Source organism: Aspergillus pseudotamarii, assembly GCF_009193445.1.
Source record: "Aspergillus pseudotamarii strain CBS 117625 unplaced genomic scaffold BDV38scaffold_3, whole genome shotgun sequence".
Taxonomy (NCBI): domain Eukaryota; kingdom Fungi; phylum Ascomycota; class Eurotiomycetes; order Eurotiales; family Aspergillaceae; genus Aspergillus; species Aspergillus pseudotamarii.
The window spans coordinates 196,217-211,765 of NW_022475017.1; the positions used below are offsets into that span (position 1 = coordinate 196,217).

Below are 15,549 nucleotides of genomic sequence, written 5' to 3' on the forward strand. Positions count from 1 at the left end.
ACCATGAAGCTCAAGTGGGGAAGTTCGTATGAATTACTTGTTGAATAAGAAAAGATCCACCGAAATCGTGCAGAACGCTAGTAATTGCCAACTTGTAACCGGGCAGCCAGCGGGGGACCCGGCGATATACGGAGTACAGTTCGTTCAGTTCAGTCCATTTGTTGGCGGGCCGCTCGACTTGGTACATGCAACTAAAATCGCAGAAAGAGGGGGTTCTGCATAGACAAGAAGAGGGGTAGACTAGTTGAATTGTTATACTACGTATCCTCAGTTGACCAACCGCCACTAATCAATCAATTAAACTAGACTCCGTCCCCACACATCAGGGCTCAGGTAGCCACGAGGTCTTCCCATCCAAACCTTTTACAACTTATTCGTTCTTGTCCTCCACACCAAGGCCGACGCACGCAACATCTCATTGGTAAGGATCATGACGCCCTCATCAGCACCGATCCCAGGCTTGGAGAGCAGGAAGCCTGGTTGCGTGGCCAAGGCAACATGCGCCGTAACCCGGGCGGAAACATCGGTTTCATTGGCCGATCCTCCAAGACAGCAGCCCACGCCCTTGTGCTGGCAATAAAGTACGGCATCAATGGTGTTATGGACCCCTCCCAGATCAGGCATCTTGATCTGCACGTAATCCACGGCGTCTGCATCAGCGAATTTCCGAATGTCCTCGAGCGTATTGCACCATTCGTCGGCCACAATCTGGACCTGGATCGACCGCTTTCGCAGGAGTTGCCGCAGATTTACCAGTCGTCGGATTTGCTCGGACTGAGTGGGTGCGATGATTGGGGATTCAATGAGCAGATCGTATGGCTGAGCGGATCGCTGTAGCTGGCCCAGGAAAGATGCCAAATCCTCATTGTCGGGGAATAGATCACCGATTGTTCCGTAGACGTCGAAGTGAAGTCGTGGACGGTATCCAGGGCTTCCTCGCTCTTGAACCCGTTGAGATACCGTCTCGATGTAGTCGATTAACGTTTTGCCTTGGGGCCCTATGTCGTCGACATGCACAAAGGAGGCATGGGGAAGCATTGCGACTTGTTTCATAATCATGCGGTCCAATTGTAAATGATCGTTCCGGTGACAAGAGGCCAAGATGTCAATCGGATGACGTGACAATGCAGTCCCCCATTCGCGCGATATGATCTCGGCCATGCTGCATCGATGCACCAATGCGGTGGCCGCGAGAAGCGCCTGGGTAATCCCATATCTAACGGCGGAGTGCAATTTACCATGCTGTAACTCAGGCCATGGCCCGTCCATTATGATTGCATTGTTCTGGAATCGAGTAACGTCGCATGCAAGGAGTCGAGGCTTAACGACAGATTCTAAGATAGGGAGATGCTCTTCGGCGATGAAGAGGGGGTCCCGAGACGCAGCTCCAGAAAAGATCACGTCGGCACAGTCGCCAACTGCAATTGTACCGTCTGGGAGATGAAGTAGGATAGAGATAGCTTGACCGGCTTGTACCACGCTCTTGAAACCCGGTGTTTGAGGGGGTATGTTATCAATTAGTGGATCATATGTTGGGCTCTGTCGGACTGCTTGGAGGTCTTTCACGAAATATCCGGAAAGACCGACAACGAATTGAACATCAGACGGATACATGATACTTGGGTTACAATTGATAATACCTGACTCTAAAGGTATACTATGATGCAAAGTATGTACCTATATACTCCCGAGGAAAAACCTACACAGTAGTACTGTGAGCGGATCATTTCCCACCGGAAGAAAGGTGGACATGGGAGATGTGATCGGCGTCGAGATCCTGCGCCTAGATGGACCCCATCGACCATGATGCTACTAGTATGCCTTTGGCGATGTGTCCATCCCACGGAGTCGTCTAAGGCCCGGCTACAAATAGAGTGTCTGCGTCTACAATGCCAACAACCTCAAGTAATCTGGTCAGGGACAAAGAAATGAACGTATGCTCATATCGTTAAGGTAGGGTTATCCGAATTTTGAATGGCATCTTTGGGGAAGTTGGACAAATAGAGATTTTCAGGTCCCATTAAAACCACATTGAGGCCAAATATTAATTAGTGATAGTTAGATGCGAGCGATTGATTTGATGCGAGTGTTTATGCGTGTCGTGATGAAGTTGGGGTGGAAACAGATGCAATAAAAACTGCAAAAAGAATGACCGACGCAGGGATCGAACCTGCAATCTCTTGATTCGTAGTCAAGCGCCTTGCCATTGGGCCAGCCGGCCAGTTCTTGGTTGCTAATCCAACTAATTAATAATATATCCCTAAAATATCTATTAAAAATAAGCCCAAGATAATGCAAATGTTCCCCGAAGAGGTTGACATCTATAGGTCCTTCAAAGATAGTAACCTTACCATGAACCGGAGCCTAGCATGATACAGCTACTATGCACCTTGAAAACAGCTTTGGAATTAGATTGGTGGTACTATTTAAGGTGCTTTTGCCTGATGGGCCTAGAAAGCCAAACTTAAAGTCCAAAATATATATATGCAACCCATGCCTCGTAGGGCCTACTCTCTATAGCTAGCCAATGAATGTAGTAAATCCGCATAGGCTAACTCTCACCTCCAGAAAGGACGTACAACGAACGACGTCTGATCAAGCTAGTGCTAGAAGACAACTGGAAACTCCTACCTCGGAACCGTGGCATGCCTCAATTGGGGTTTGTTGCCAAGTTTCGAATACGAGCTTCGATATAGGAGTTTGAGCTACCTGGAAGCAGGGACAATATAATCTTATTAATCATTGATTTCAAATCAGCGTTGAGTCACAGCAAGATGCACTGATAGTGATTTCATAAGAACCGTGTGAATACAAACGGGTCTGTGATGATGGTCTACTTCCAGCCTCCCAACGAGACAAACACAATCATCCATACCTTACAATGTCTAAGCACATAAGCATATTCGGACTCGGAGCCATGGGAACGGCCCTCGCAGCCAAGTACCTCGAACATGGTCACAGAACAACCGTTTGGAATCGAACCTCTGCAAAGGCAACTCCGCTCGTTCAGCAGGGTGCCCAGCTAGCCTCTACAATCTCGGAAGGGTTAGACGCCAGTGATCTCATCATTATGTGCCTCCTTAACAATCAAGCTGTCGAGGACATTCTACGGGATGCATTTCACGCTTTACCCAGTAAGATTATTGTCAACCTTACCAATGGGACGCCAAACCAGGCTCGCAAACTCGCAGATTTTGTCACCTCCCACGGAGCACACTACATCCACGGCGGCATTATGGCTGTTCCCACCATGATTGGCTCTCCGCTCGCTGTCCTGCTTTACAGTGGAGGGTCTCTTGAGCTATTCCAGAGTATTGAAAGCTACCTATCTCTCCTTGGAATGAATAAATTCCTCGGTACCGATGCAGGATCTGCCTCTCTGCATGATTTAGCTCTGTTGTCGGGAATGTACGGTCTCTTCTCCGGGTTTCTGCATGCGGTTGCTCTGGTCAAGTCCGAGAAGGGTACTACCGCTACCGGGCTATTGCCGCTTCTAACTCCATGGTTGTCGGCAATGATGGGATATCTTAGTTCTATCGCGAAACAGATCGACCAGGGTGACTACACCACTCAGGGGTCTAACCTGGGAATGCAATTGGCCGGGGTAGAAAACATTCTCAAAGCTGGCGAGGAGCAGGGGGTTTCGTCGCAGATGATCCTTCCAATTAAAGCGTTGATAGAGAAAGCAGTGGGTGGGGGGCATAGGGGCGAGGATCTATCAGCGCTGATTGAATACTTTGAGGTGGAGAAGACTTTGGATTGATGGATTTCTAGCATTCTATGCTGTGCTAAACCTATTTTCGTTGTTCATCCTATTACTTTATGGTAGCATATAGCAAATAAACCATTTATTCTATTAGGTCACTACTTTACACTTCCACTTTTGGTCAGCGAGCCCCTCCTAATCTGCTGCCCAGAATGAAGGTGACGACAAACTTGGATATCTGACTTCACGAAGGCGAGATGTGCAAGACACGGTGGAGCCAATAGGATGTAACGCCCACCTATCTCTGATAGCTCATACATTAATATGGTGTATATGTTTGAAAAAATGTTTAAATGACCCTGGTTATCAGCTCTCACGTTGAGATAACGTTGAGATATACAGTGGAGGGGAAAGCTGGCATTGATGACAATTGATTGCTCACGATCTAATTTTGAGAAGATGATCACAGACAAAGGTGATATCTAGGCCTTTGTAATACCTTCATTCTATCTATACATTACCTAGCATACGTATAGTAAAACCCACAGTAGCGTTCCCTCGCCCAGGTTCAACAATGTCTCACTAATGTGCCTTCAGTAACGCCAGCCCACCATCAAGTGTCACCTCCGAGCCCGTCGTGAAGGTAGCCTCGAAAGCGAGGAACAAAACGGCACGCGCGACCTCGATCGGCTCTCCAATCCTACCTAGGGGTGTAGTCTGGACACCCTGGTTTTCGAACTCCCGTAGATCATCACTGGAGGCACTTGCAACACCCATAGTTGGGGTCTTCACAAAACCGGGGGAGACCGCATTGACTCGGATCTTTCGACTAACCAGTTCGGCTGCCAATGTCTGCACAAACGACCGGACGGCAGCCTTCGAGGCGGAGTATGTCGCCATGCCAGGGATGCCAACCTGATTTGCGACCGAGGTGGTAAATACGATGGAACCGCCATCTTTAAGGAGAGGGGATAGCTTTTGCGCGACAAAGAAAGCACCGAACACGTTAGTGTCGAATGTTCGTCGGAAAGACTCTTCTGATACTGTAGCGAATGACTCTAAAGAAGCATAACCAGCGTTGACAAACAGAAGATCAATGCCTTGTCCAGAACCGAAAGAGGACTGCGCCGTCTGAACAAGATTAGATATGGCCGCGGTGGAAGTGATATCGCACTGCACAATTTCGGCCTTATTTTTCAGCTGTTGCTTTGCTGCTTCAATGGGTTCAAGGCTACGACCGGTGACGAGGACTTTTGCACCCTCGTCAACCAGAAGCTGAGCTGTTGATAGACCGATCCCATGGCTACCACCGATTATGACCACGTTTTTGCCCGAGTATGATGCCATTGATTTTGTTTTCGTAAAGAATGCCAAAAGATCAAGAAAGTAGACTTCGTCAATAGTAATTGGAGAGTCGTTGGTAATGCTAGAGATAGACAGTTTCCTCGATTGAGTTGCTCCCTTTATTCCCTGGCCTTAGTCTAACTTTTATACCTTGCGGGCTGGATGGAGCTCCCTATTGCCCTATGCATGATTTCTAGCGAAATCGCAAGGGAACGACATCGTGCTTCGTACCAAGTAATGGGCCTCGTATTCACGCTTGGCATCTGTAATTGAAAACGCTTAGCTGCTAGCAGAATCACCGCGATCGTTGGTAACCTTGATTATAAATACAAGACTGTTCAAGGTGATATGACTCATATAACTAGTCGTGTTCGATAGTGATGCTATATTTCTAAGCAATCTTCGATGTACTTCTATGCAAAGGGTTGGAAAAAGGAAGATTGTTTTGTTGTTGGATCTTGGCATTTCAGAAAACTTTTGGCCTCGGGTCCTCATTTGATAATTGCTAGAGTGTTTAGTTATGTAGCACCTTTGCATATACGAAAGGGCTTCATAAGTCTCGCCAAATTGGGATTTCCTAGCGAAGGAATGTGTTGCACTTAGCAAATACAAGACGGATGGCTGGCAGTTGGTAACTAATCGCAAGTATATATGGATATGACATGTCTGGATTATTTGCCACTTAAAATTTACTCCTATTGTGAGCGCTCTAGATTGGACTTGGATGGACTCGCAATTGCTGTGTCCTATAGACCCCTTCTACGTAGCTCAAGAACGCATTGCGAGACTATACAAGGACGCAATTTGGTCGGCCCCCCCCGACGTGGGGAATGTTTAAGGAATTATTAAAGTGTTTCGGTCTATAAAATGTATGATTCTAACTAATAATGAACGAATGAGAAGTTAAAAATACAATAGTGTTGTGACCACAGCTAAGACCTTCACCTCTTTAGGTTTTCCCTGTTCCCCAACCACATGATCTAGCAGCTAGCCAGGGGCTCCTTGAACTTGCAGGTGTTGCTGGGGCCGGAGGAAACCTTCTTGGGCTCCTTGCCGTTGTTGTCGGTACCCTGGTACTCGACACAGATCTCCTTAATGCTGCTAGCACAGCCGTCAATGGTGGCCGAGTCGCCGAGGTTAGGGTTGATGCCGACAAGAGTCTTGCCGTTGCTGGCCTTGACACCGCTGATCTGTACGGTACGCTTGAACTGCTTCTTGCAGTTGCCGCAGGAGCGGTACAGCTTGCCGAAGTTCTGGACAGTGAAGTCCTGGATGATGGCAGAGCCACCGCTGTTGTGCTGGATGACCTTGTCATCGGCACCCTGGGCACCACCGCCAATGACCTTGTGGACACCGTTGCCGGTACCCTTGAAGGTGAGAGCATCTATACATGTTGGTCAGTTTGTTGAACACTATGAATAGGAGAGAGAAGAGGTGAGATGGCGAATGAACCTACCCTCGCAGACCTCTTGCCACCAGACGTTCTCAATAGTGCAAGAACCCTCGCAGTGCACACCCTCAATCTGGTCAGCACCAATGATGGCATTGCGAAGGATACCACCATCGGCGACGATGAAGACAGCGTCCTTGTCGCCACCCTCCTTCTGACCGGAACACTTGACACCACGGCCGAAGGTCTTCATGCCACCATCATAGGTACCCTTGACGTAGTAAGGTTCCTTAAAGGTTTGGCTACCCTTGGAAGCGGGAATGGGGAATGCAGCGCGCTCGTTCAGCTGGTGGAACCTCTGGTGCGAAGAAGCATCGTGAGGGCTGGCCAGAGCCGAGGTGAGGAGGAGGGGAACGAGGAGAAGTTTCTGGTACATGGTGGAATACGAGGAATGGCTGATAGCGAAAAGAAGTTTGATTTGATTGCTGCTCTGCTTGTCTGAAAGATTCTGAGAAGGGTAATGATGAAGAATTTATACTTCTTCTAGGGGTATCCAGACCCAAGTATTGAATGTTCACATATGAATGAACAATTTAATGGTCTTGGTATGTCTTGTTTCAATTTACCACACACGGTATGGTTGAAAAACTGGGTGTAAAGGCGAAACAGCGGTCAGCTTGAAGCTCTGCTTAGAAGTCCACTAGAACACGACCCTGAGCTCTTTGGATGGGGTCTATGGATGGGGTCTCCACTCGAGCCTACATCCGCTGAGCATTTGCCGACCTTTCAGTTGGCACGGTCTGTTTGGCGCGGAAGGATCAAGGCTTCTTTGAGTATCAGCCCGCGACAATTGGGCTTTCTCCGGACATCCGATTGGTGGTAATGTGTCAGTAGTTTTGTCCCTCAATAGTTAGTTAGTGTCTAAAGGGTAATTTCCGGGTCCGTGTGGTGAGATAATCCAAAGGGACTTGACTCCTGATTCGGGCTGATCCCGGATCAACTCCTGCCAAGTCTTGTAACGATAGGCCTCGCACAATCAAGGGCTATAATATGGGTTGCGGCATGGTCTGCCTGATTGGGAATAACGGGGGAGAGCCCTGGTCTTCTAATGGACTTCTTTGGCTATTTAGCTATATTAGAGACCCTGCTTGTTTCACTCTAACGGAACCTTCTCTGTGGCGCAGCAAGCTCAGCTACTAGAGACGGCGGTACGAGCATTAGTTCCACCGTCAAACTACTAGTAACCGTGGAACGGACAAGCGGGAAGTCCTGCCGCAGAGAGAGACGTTCCGCGATTGCAGAAAGTCTATGGGCCAATTGTTATTTTTCTTTTGTTGACATAAGCTTTAGATGTCTGAAGAGTGCTCTGATACTGCTCAAACTACTAACCTACAATGATCTCCGGTCCTTGATATCATCGGGAATGGGTGATAACCGCAGGCCAAATCCCGCAGGGTCAAATTACCGACAGTGAGCCAAGAGATTCCAAGAATTGCCAAGCCAACCTTATGTTTCAAGTCGGCTCGGGGAATAAATAGGATTAAATGGGATGCATGGTCCAGGGCCTAATGGGCCATCCGCAGGTTCCTGCGCGGGAATTTGTTAATTCGCCGTGGTATCGCCGTGATATTGTGGACTTGTACAATTAGCATCATGCTGATAACCAATCGGTCCGTCGCAAGACGCCACGCGTATTTGCAGTTCCTCTATAGCCCACACCGGAAATTGTGCTCATAAGGAGGAGCCAATTACTTGCACGTGTTTACCATCTTATATGTATGGATCAATTCGCATCATTATGAATGTTTTCCATATTTACCGAGACTCCTGGCGTACCGGGCAAATGCCTAACAACAACACCAAAGGCTCAGGTTTGTGTCAATCTCAAGTATGTTCTGATGATCATTGACAGCTGCTTTTACTGGATACGACTTTTATCATGGGACAGGCGTAGATTGGTCAAAAAAAGAAAAAGATGGCAAGAGGAGCCAGCTCCCAAGCCACTTACCATTGGTTCATCCCTCAGAGATCTGAATTCTGTGGAAGGCAATAAGTCCTTGTCATTGCTGTTACCACCCACCTGAATTGTCAGAGGAGGTTGGACCATACCATCCACCGTTACTCACAAGCTGACACTCTCCACATCATCATGGAAAGAATACGTAAAATGCTATGGTATTCTACATGAAGGCCACTCCTCATACTCCTGGAACATTAATACAACAAAGTCAGGGCTTTCTTTCACTCGAGATAACCTATAATAACAGGTTAACGTAGCCGAGAGGCCTTTATAACCGCAGCAGGACAGTCGGGCTTTCTCAGGTTTAAATATTTGATCAATCTGCGTTAGGGGTCAATGCCACGGGATACCTGTTGCTTCTGTGGTGACATGAGTAGAGGTAATTAGATAAAAAAAATTAAAACAGAGAGCTCCATGGGTTAGTTCCCATGTGCTTTGCGAGCACGTAGTCGATGAATTTCGTTAGCACGCTTAGGTAAAGTAGGGTTTCATGATACAAGTCAGCAAAGAGAATAAATGTAGAATATTTATAGAGTCTTTTCGGCGCACCTCGATATTCATTGGAAGTAGCTGTTTAAGCTATACTCAAGGTTCATGCCAAGAAGAGATTAGCAGCATTGACTAAACGTCTCGCAAGTTCGCAACACTGGCCTGGACGCTCAGATTGTTCAGAATGATCCACCACTGGGGACCCTTGCACGATGACGCACGGCAAACCCTGATTGGCTCCACGAGTCCAGTGTGGTGGAATAGAATAGGATAAATATGTGTTTACCACTTGAAATACCTGATTTATATAACTGACTCCCGAAGAGCCCAAATTCAGTCGATTTGAGTCTTTATAAAAAAAAAAAAAAAAAAAAAAAAAAAAGAGGATTCATTCTCGCGTCCATCACGCGAGAGTAACACTATTCCGTATTAGGCAATTCCGGTGGATATCTCGGATTACCCGACTGGGGGCGGTGAAATCAGCGAATCTGCAGATCGTCAACTCCATCGACTTCAGCTTCCCCTCCCTCCCATCTCTATTTCTCTTTGTTTTTCTTTCTCCCGAGTGTCAATCGCTTCATCGGGCCGAGAAAGATGTTTCTCAACATGTCTAGCCTCCCTCGGGGAGTCCTGAAACCATATGCTGCCGAATTCCTCGGAACAGCCCTCCTGATTGTCCTTGGAGATGGAGTGGTCGCACAATGTCTCCTATCGGATTATCAGTATGGCACTTGGCTCTCTATCAACATGTCCTGGGCAGCTGCGGTCTGCATCTCCGGCTATCTTGCTGATCCCAGTCCCACCATCAACCCTGCCGTCACCATATGTACGGCCCTCATTCGTCCTACACCAGGACAATGGAAAAAGCTGCCAGGTAAACTGTTCGCCCAGTTTCTGGGTGGTTTTGTTGGTGCGGCCCTTGTGTACATCAACTACCGGTCGGCCATTGAGTCCTGGGATCCCGAGTATACCATTCCAGGTGGATCGATTTTGAGTCCTCAGGGACACCATTCGGCAGGCATCTTCTCGACTTATCCTGCCTCCACTTTGGGGTCGAATTGGGAGGCTGCCTTTAACGAAGTGCTTGGATCAGCGGTGCTTATGTTTGGAGGTCTTACCATATCAGACCCGTCAAATGCTCCTCGGTTCTATTCTCCCCAACTCTCCAGTTTTCTACTCCTGCTTGCGATCGGTGCTTCTTTGGGTTGGCAGACCGGATATGTACGTGCCTCCTTGGAATTGGAGTACAATGAGTACTTGGATAGTTGACTAAACTAATTACCTAGGCTATCAACCCGGCGAGAGACTTCGGTCCGAGGCTGTTCTCTGCCATTATCTATGGTAGAGAGGTCTTCACTGCAGCCAACTATTACTTTGTCGTCCCTCTGTTCGCCCCAATTATTGGCTGCATCGTGGGGGCTGCAACCTACGACTCTCTCCTCTACGAGGGGGAGGGCTCTCATATTACGGATGCTCTCGACAAAGTGGGAGATCGGGATGGATCTCTCCGACTGGACTGAGTAAGCTATATGACCGGTGAACGTAGCGATGAAGGAATGGCGTGTCATTTAAACGGGGGTTTGGGTGATTATGAGAACAAGGTATTGATCGGGTATCTCTCTCATGATGCGACATGATGTTTTTTATGGATGATACTGCACTTGAATTTGTTTCAGTCTTTATAAGTATGCTGCTGCTGTATAGATGAAGCTAGAGAATTAGATCGTTGAACATACGTTTGTGTGTATACACGCTTGTGTACGTGTTACGTCTGAGCTTTTTCCAGTGTAGGTTGGAACAACGCCCAAGGGTCCTGAACGTATGACTGAAGCGGGAGGAGAAGTCCATGTAGTCCATATGTGCTGTATCACCAATACAAGGCCTCTCATCACACCCTACTGTGGAATCTCTTCCACCATGCCGATTATGCAATGGACAACTTGATCCCGAAAGAGGCACCAACGTACGTACTCCTACAGATACACTGGATGCTATACGGCCCTGTATGACTCTGGTCAATTTGGCGTATTGAATAGTATTCTGCCTACAATCTCTTCGCAACTGCCGGTTTAATAATGGTTCTTGCCTATGCAGTTGCCTATGCTTTTGTAGCTCACTCACATCAACAAACCTGGTATGTGAGATGAACTCGGAATTCTGGAATACAACCACACGAACTTCGAATTTCGGGATATGGGTGCTTGTAGCATAAACTATTCATTGATATGTATATGAATGCACAAAATTGTCAATTCCAGCAGTGTTACTATCCCATCTGAGTTTGTAGAGCTTAGTTTGATTGCCACGCAGAATGAACTGGGTTCGTCGCACAAACGTCGTCCGGTTTGTGACATCTCATGTTTTGGGGAAGCTCCGGGATATTTCAAGTGCATAGTTCGGCCGATGTCAGAATGCCGTCTAATCCGTAGTGATAGATAAGCCCAGCGAGGAAACAACCGTATACACAAATTCAGTGAAACATATGGCGCAGAGAAGCTATCGTTAGTCGTACACAGTCTGATATACTCCCATGTACTGTGCCACAAATACATCTTGTTGTACAAACGGGTCAATATGCTTGACAGCGGAAATGCTACCTGGCTGCATCAAGTAACCTGGCCAAAACAGTCTATTGATATTACGCTGTATCCATGTCGTTTGGCGGTTGCAATATACCGCATGACACTGTGGGCTCCCTCCTACGGCTGTTCTACCACTATTTCGGGAGCCCTGTCTCACGCGCAGCAGTTGACAACAAGGACACTATAAATGGGATACCCCTGCTCTCGGTAACTTTAATGAGCTGAATATTCAATCGTGTTACGATTTGGGGGCGTTCAAGAGCGAATGTACCGTGTAAACCAAGCTTTTTAGTATGAGACATTTCCTGATCTGTATAGCTGAAGAAAAGCCCAGAACCGATATAATGACATTGATGTAAAAGCATGCTGGGTTCATGGGAAAAACGACTATAATGTCGTATTTTTAGCCTGAGCAGCTCAAAACGCCTAGCACAGGCGTCTAGCTACTGCTTCAGGGTATAAATAGTGGGCTCCTTCCCAAGCAAACTACCCCTTGTTGCTATAAAGTTAGCCATAAAGAAGTAACTAGGTGGGAGGAGACCTTATTAAACTATTGTCGAGAACTTTAAAAAGTATCTTCAGATGAAGCCCTCACTTATCCTTGTTGCCTGCGCCAGCCTCGGTGCCTCTGCCGTAACGAGGACACCAACAGCAACACCTGCTGCGCACAGTGGGTCTGTGGAGGGCTTTTCATTTCCCGAAAAGGGTTTGTCCATCAAGTTTGGTATGTATTTAGGACAAGACTTCGCATAGGCATCCGAGCATATATTGATCTTCCGCGCTAGACTCGAATTTTGCAGGTTTTCAAGGATGGTGCACCGCACCAATCTGCATGGCCACTTGTGCTCGACTCGGCTACAGATGCTATCGCTGTCTTGCCTTTTCTTGCATGTGCAGTAACGATGACTGTTGAATGGGGCCTGTGAGGGGTGCCCGCTATTGCTGGCCCGGGAGAAATGGAGGTTGTACTTATGCCAACTTGGGGCAGGTTTGGTATTTATTTGGGGGTTGCAGTCAACTGGACAAGATCATGGGTGCTTAATCTATCTCCATAGTACTATAACCATCGAGATTACCACTATCCTCCAGCGCGTGCTTGCAGGATTAGTAGTCGATGTACTGCATTTCAAGAGGCTGTGGAATTCAATGTTGTTTTACATTTGTCGACTTGGTTGTTTGTCTGGCATTATGAAATTATATGCACTTTGGCGGGCTCTCTAAGCTTGATCTTTCTATCTAAGGAACAGTTGAATGAATTGGGCAAGCCACAAGCTTGACCAATAAATTGAACTAGCTGCTCTATGCAATTTATGCGAAAATAGAGTAAACCAAGTAAACCAGCCTACAGGAACATGGCAGGTTCAAGCTCTAAACCCAGGTATAAGCAAAGAAAGAATTGACAGCCATACGAGCAAGGCGGGCTACAATATATGTCCCTATTGAAAGTTTCGACATAATAGAGCTCATATTAATTTCCCTGAGGGCTTCCTTCTCGTAGAACATTACTATGCGTACATTAGAACAATGGCCAGTAAAGAAATAATTTCGGAACCGCTAGTTCTTCGCACATTAGACTTGCTATATCCCCCTCTGTGGGCCTTCTAGTAGCCACCCGTATCCTTGCGCCTGAATACCACCGCTTTACGAGAATTTATCACTTATGTTGGATTCAGCATCGGAGCTAATCACCGTGCCATTAGCTGGTGTAACTTTCAATCATCATAGCGAACACGATAGAAATGACATACTAAGAGCTATGTGCGCTCTTCTCTGCCTCGGCAAGCTTGGCGCAGATATCTGCAACTTTGGTAGTCTCAGCGTCCAACTGAGAACTAAGCCGTATCACGGCCTCCTAAATATGGTATATTAGATATGAAATATACCCAAAGTCTGAACTAGACCCTTACTCGTGCGCTGCCATTCCATTGTTCGGCCAAAGATTTGTAATATTGAGATGTTTGCTGGAGCCCAGACTGTGCCTGGCGGCATGCACTCTCCTGGCGTGCTTCAAGATTGGAAGGTGTTGCAGCAGCACTGGCGAGGGCAGTCAGGAGGGCGACGGAGATTATCTTGGAGAGATACATGTTTAAGTGGCAGAGGGTTTCAAGGAGAAAGAATGATGCGTGGTGGGTATTAGATCTTCTGAAAATAATGATTGAAGTCCAGTTGTGCAGATAAATCGCCTGCAGTATTTATAGGGGTATGATTCTCATGAAATCTTCAGTGCCAGAAAGAATACCAAACACAGCCCCCGCTAAGCCATTGAGGCGGCATGACCCCTTAAATCTTGTGGAAAATATCGAATGAGACATCACAAGCCAAGCCTTTTTCTTCTCCTAAGGTGTTCTATTCATCTGCTAGCGCTAAATCTATTGGACCACGATCGACAGATCGTCTTAGCCTCACTCGTATTCACAAAGGCTACCAAACTATCAGCCAGCAATTTGGAAGAAAAACTCTCTCTTGAAGGGCTGCTTTTGTAGCGCTCCTGAAATATGTCTAGCTTCCCGTATTGACTCGTGAAGAGGCTGGTTTCACCACCACAGGTCCAAATCCTCCGCCACCACTGACACCTTGTGTTCACCAGGGGGCCCTTTGTGGCACAGCGACCTGGACCACACCCGTGGATGAATGGATGGAGAATCATAGTTTAAGGGCAGGATACCGTTCCACCCCATGCAAGGTGGACTACAGCTAGGGCTGTATAGAACTAGAGATGTATGTATGTATGTATGAAGCACCGTTCGACACATTCGGACCTTTTTGGTTTGGCCAAGCATTAGCCTACGTGCGTACACTGCCTAGACGGAGACCGAGGCAACATGGGGTGGAGGATACTGCAAGCACCGCGGTAACCCTAACCTACCTATACCATCCACTCAGTAATTAATGCATTAATTATGACTAGGGACAAAATAGGGCTATTCAAATTTTGACCTATTTCCCATGGACCCTACTAACTACACTACTGAGTTGAGTAACATGCCAGCTATCCATTCGTGGAGAGTCTAAAGAAGGAGAGATGCAACCGCGGCCAGTGTCGCTACCCATACCAGCCCAGGACCCCATCCCCACCGCGGCGTTCCTGCGATGTTCTCTTCCTTGGCAGGGCAAGGCTGCTGTATGGTCTGCCAAGTGCCCTCGGAACATTTCATTAGATCCAACATGGCTGTAGATACGTTGGCAGCCAGCTCTTGCGCGAGAGGCTTCAGGCCGCAAGGTTCTGCTGCCGCCGGAGTCACCGAGCCAGAATCGAGTACAGGACAGGCACCCTCTCTGAGCCAAGCGCGTGGGGTGAGCGCAAGCGAGCTCTCTGAGCAAGCACTCGCCGCTTCCTCAATGTCGGGCAACGGAGCGTCAAGCTTCGTGGTAAAGCGCACGTTGTACTCGCCCGAGGAGAATGATTTTGTGTTCGGATCGTCCTCCCTGCACGTTTCCTGCAGCACCACGGACCAGATGACAGTAAAGCCACCGTCAGTGCCGTTGGTCAAGTTGGTGCCGGCGATGGCAAAGTATGGCTCCGAGGGCGGCGCACCGGAAGTGTGGCCTTTAGCAGGGAAGTTGAATCTGCTATTCCAGGGCGGCGTATCCTCGTTGTCAGGCCAAATAGTCATGCTGAGGATCATGCCGCTCGGCCAGGCGGCGGAGGCATTGCGGGCAGCCAGGACAAGAGGAAAGTACTGCGTAGGCGCATATGTCTCGTTGCGCGGGAAGACAAGGTCGAATTCCATGACCCCATCAGGACCAGCAACATTGGTGTTGTTGTTGTTAGCGGCAGCGGCACCGCCTGCCATGAGTGGCAGCAGGAGTGTGAATCCGTGCGGCAGCATTGTGATGGCCTGGATGGATGGAGACGCGCGTAGTAAATAGGGCAGGTCTATTTATTGGGGCCGTACGAAGTACGGATATTCGGACAGTAATATACAGAGTGGGGTTGCCGCTCTCAGCCTAAATGTGGTGGGCACGGTGACGATGTCTGTGCTCTCCATTGGACTTCAGCGTTGCCTCTGCCAAGTCT

General features: G+C 47.9%; 7 protein-coding genes and 1 non-coding gene across 8 annotated transcripts; 2 read left to right on the forward strand and 6 right to left on the reverse strand.

Annotated features, from left to right (window-relative positions):
• Positions 1-293: 293 nt before the first annotated feature.
• BDV38DRAFT_93378 (putative methylaspartate ammonia-lyase) lies at positions 294-1,709 on the reverse strand. Its single transcript, XM_032064149.1, has one exon. The coding sequence runs from the start codon at positions 1,612-1,614 to the stop codon at positions 364-366; it is 1,251 nt and encodes a 416-aa protein (XP_031918851.1). The 5' UTR covers positions 1,615-1,709; the 3' UTR covers positions 294-363.
• Positions 1,710-2,149: 440 nt separating this feature from the next.
• On the reverse strand, positions 2,150-2,221 carry BDV38DRAFT_t30. Its single transcript has one exon. It is a non-coding gene; the product is annotated as a tRNA-Arg (tRNA).
• Positions 2,222-2,769: 548 nt separating this feature from the next.
• BDV38DRAFT_293286 (NAD(P)-dependent oxidoreductase) lies at positions 2,770-3,763 on the forward strand (the record flags this gene model as incomplete). The annotated part of the gene is made up of 1 exon (XM_032062203.1): positions 2,770-3,763. The coding sequence occupies exon 1, from the start codon at positions 2,882-2,884 to the stop codon at positions 3,761-3,763; it is 882 nt and encodes a 293-aa protein (XP_031918852.1). The 5' UTR covers positions 2,770-2,881.
• Positions 3,764-4,053: 290 nt separating this feature from the next.
• On the reverse strand, positions 4,054-5,350 carry BDV38DRAFT_234048 (putative short chain dehydrogenase). The gene has a single exon (XM_032053191.1). The coding sequence runs from the start codon at positions 5,051-5,053 to the stop codon at positions 4,289-4,291; it is 765 nt and encodes a 254-aa protein (XP_031918853.1). The 5' UTR covers positions 5,054-5,350; the 3' UTR covers positions 4,054-4,288.
• Positions 5,351-5,989: 639 nt separating this feature from the next.
• On the reverse strand, positions 5,990-6,876 carry BDV38DRAFT_293288 (pectate lyase; the record flags this gene model as incomplete). Its single annotated transcript, XM_032062204.1, has 2 exons — positions 5,990-6,434; positions 6,507-6,876. 2 exons carry the CDS (start codon positions 6,874-6,876, stop codon positions 6,031-6,033), a joined length of 774 nt encoding a protein of 257 aa, XP_031918854.1. The 3' UTR covers positions 5,990-6,030.
• A 2,546-nt stretch (positions 6,877-9,422) lies between these two features.
• Positions 9,423-10,695, forward strand: BDV38DRAFT_93457 (aquaporin-like protein). Its single transcript, XM_032064151.1, has 2 exons — positions 9,423-10,170; positions 10,236-10,695. The coding sequence occupies exons 1-2, from the start codon at positions 9,544-9,546 to the stop codon at positions 10,467-10,469; spliced, it is 861 nt and encodes a 286-aa protein (XP_031918855.1). The 5' UTR covers positions 9,423-9,543; the 3' UTR covers positions 10,470-10,695.
• A 2,287-nt stretch (positions 10,696-12,982) lies between these two features.
• On the reverse strand, positions 12,983-13,695 carry BDV38DRAFT_93463 (uncharacterized protein). Its single transcript, XM_032064152.1, has 3 exons — positions 13,439-13,695; positions 13,280-13,383; positions 12,983-13,212 (listed from the first exon to the last, which is right to left on the reverse strand). The coding sequence occupies exons 1-3, from the start codon at positions 13,613-13,615 to the stop codon at positions 13,173-13,175; spliced, it is 321 nt and encodes a 106-aa protein (XP_031918856.1). The 5' UTR covers positions 13,616-13,695; the 3' UTR covers positions 12,983-13,172.
• Positions 13,696-14,539: 844 nt separating this feature from the next.
• On the reverse strand, positions 14,540-15,361 carry BDV38DRAFT_277612 (uncharacterized protein; the record flags this gene model as incomplete). Its single annotated transcript, XM_032058527.1, has 1 exon — positions 14,540-15,361. One exon carries the CDS (start codon positions 15,359-15,361, stop codon positions 14,540-14,542), a length of 822 nt encoding a protein of 273 aa, XP_031918857.1.
• Positions 15,362-15,549: the final 188 nt, after the last annotated feature.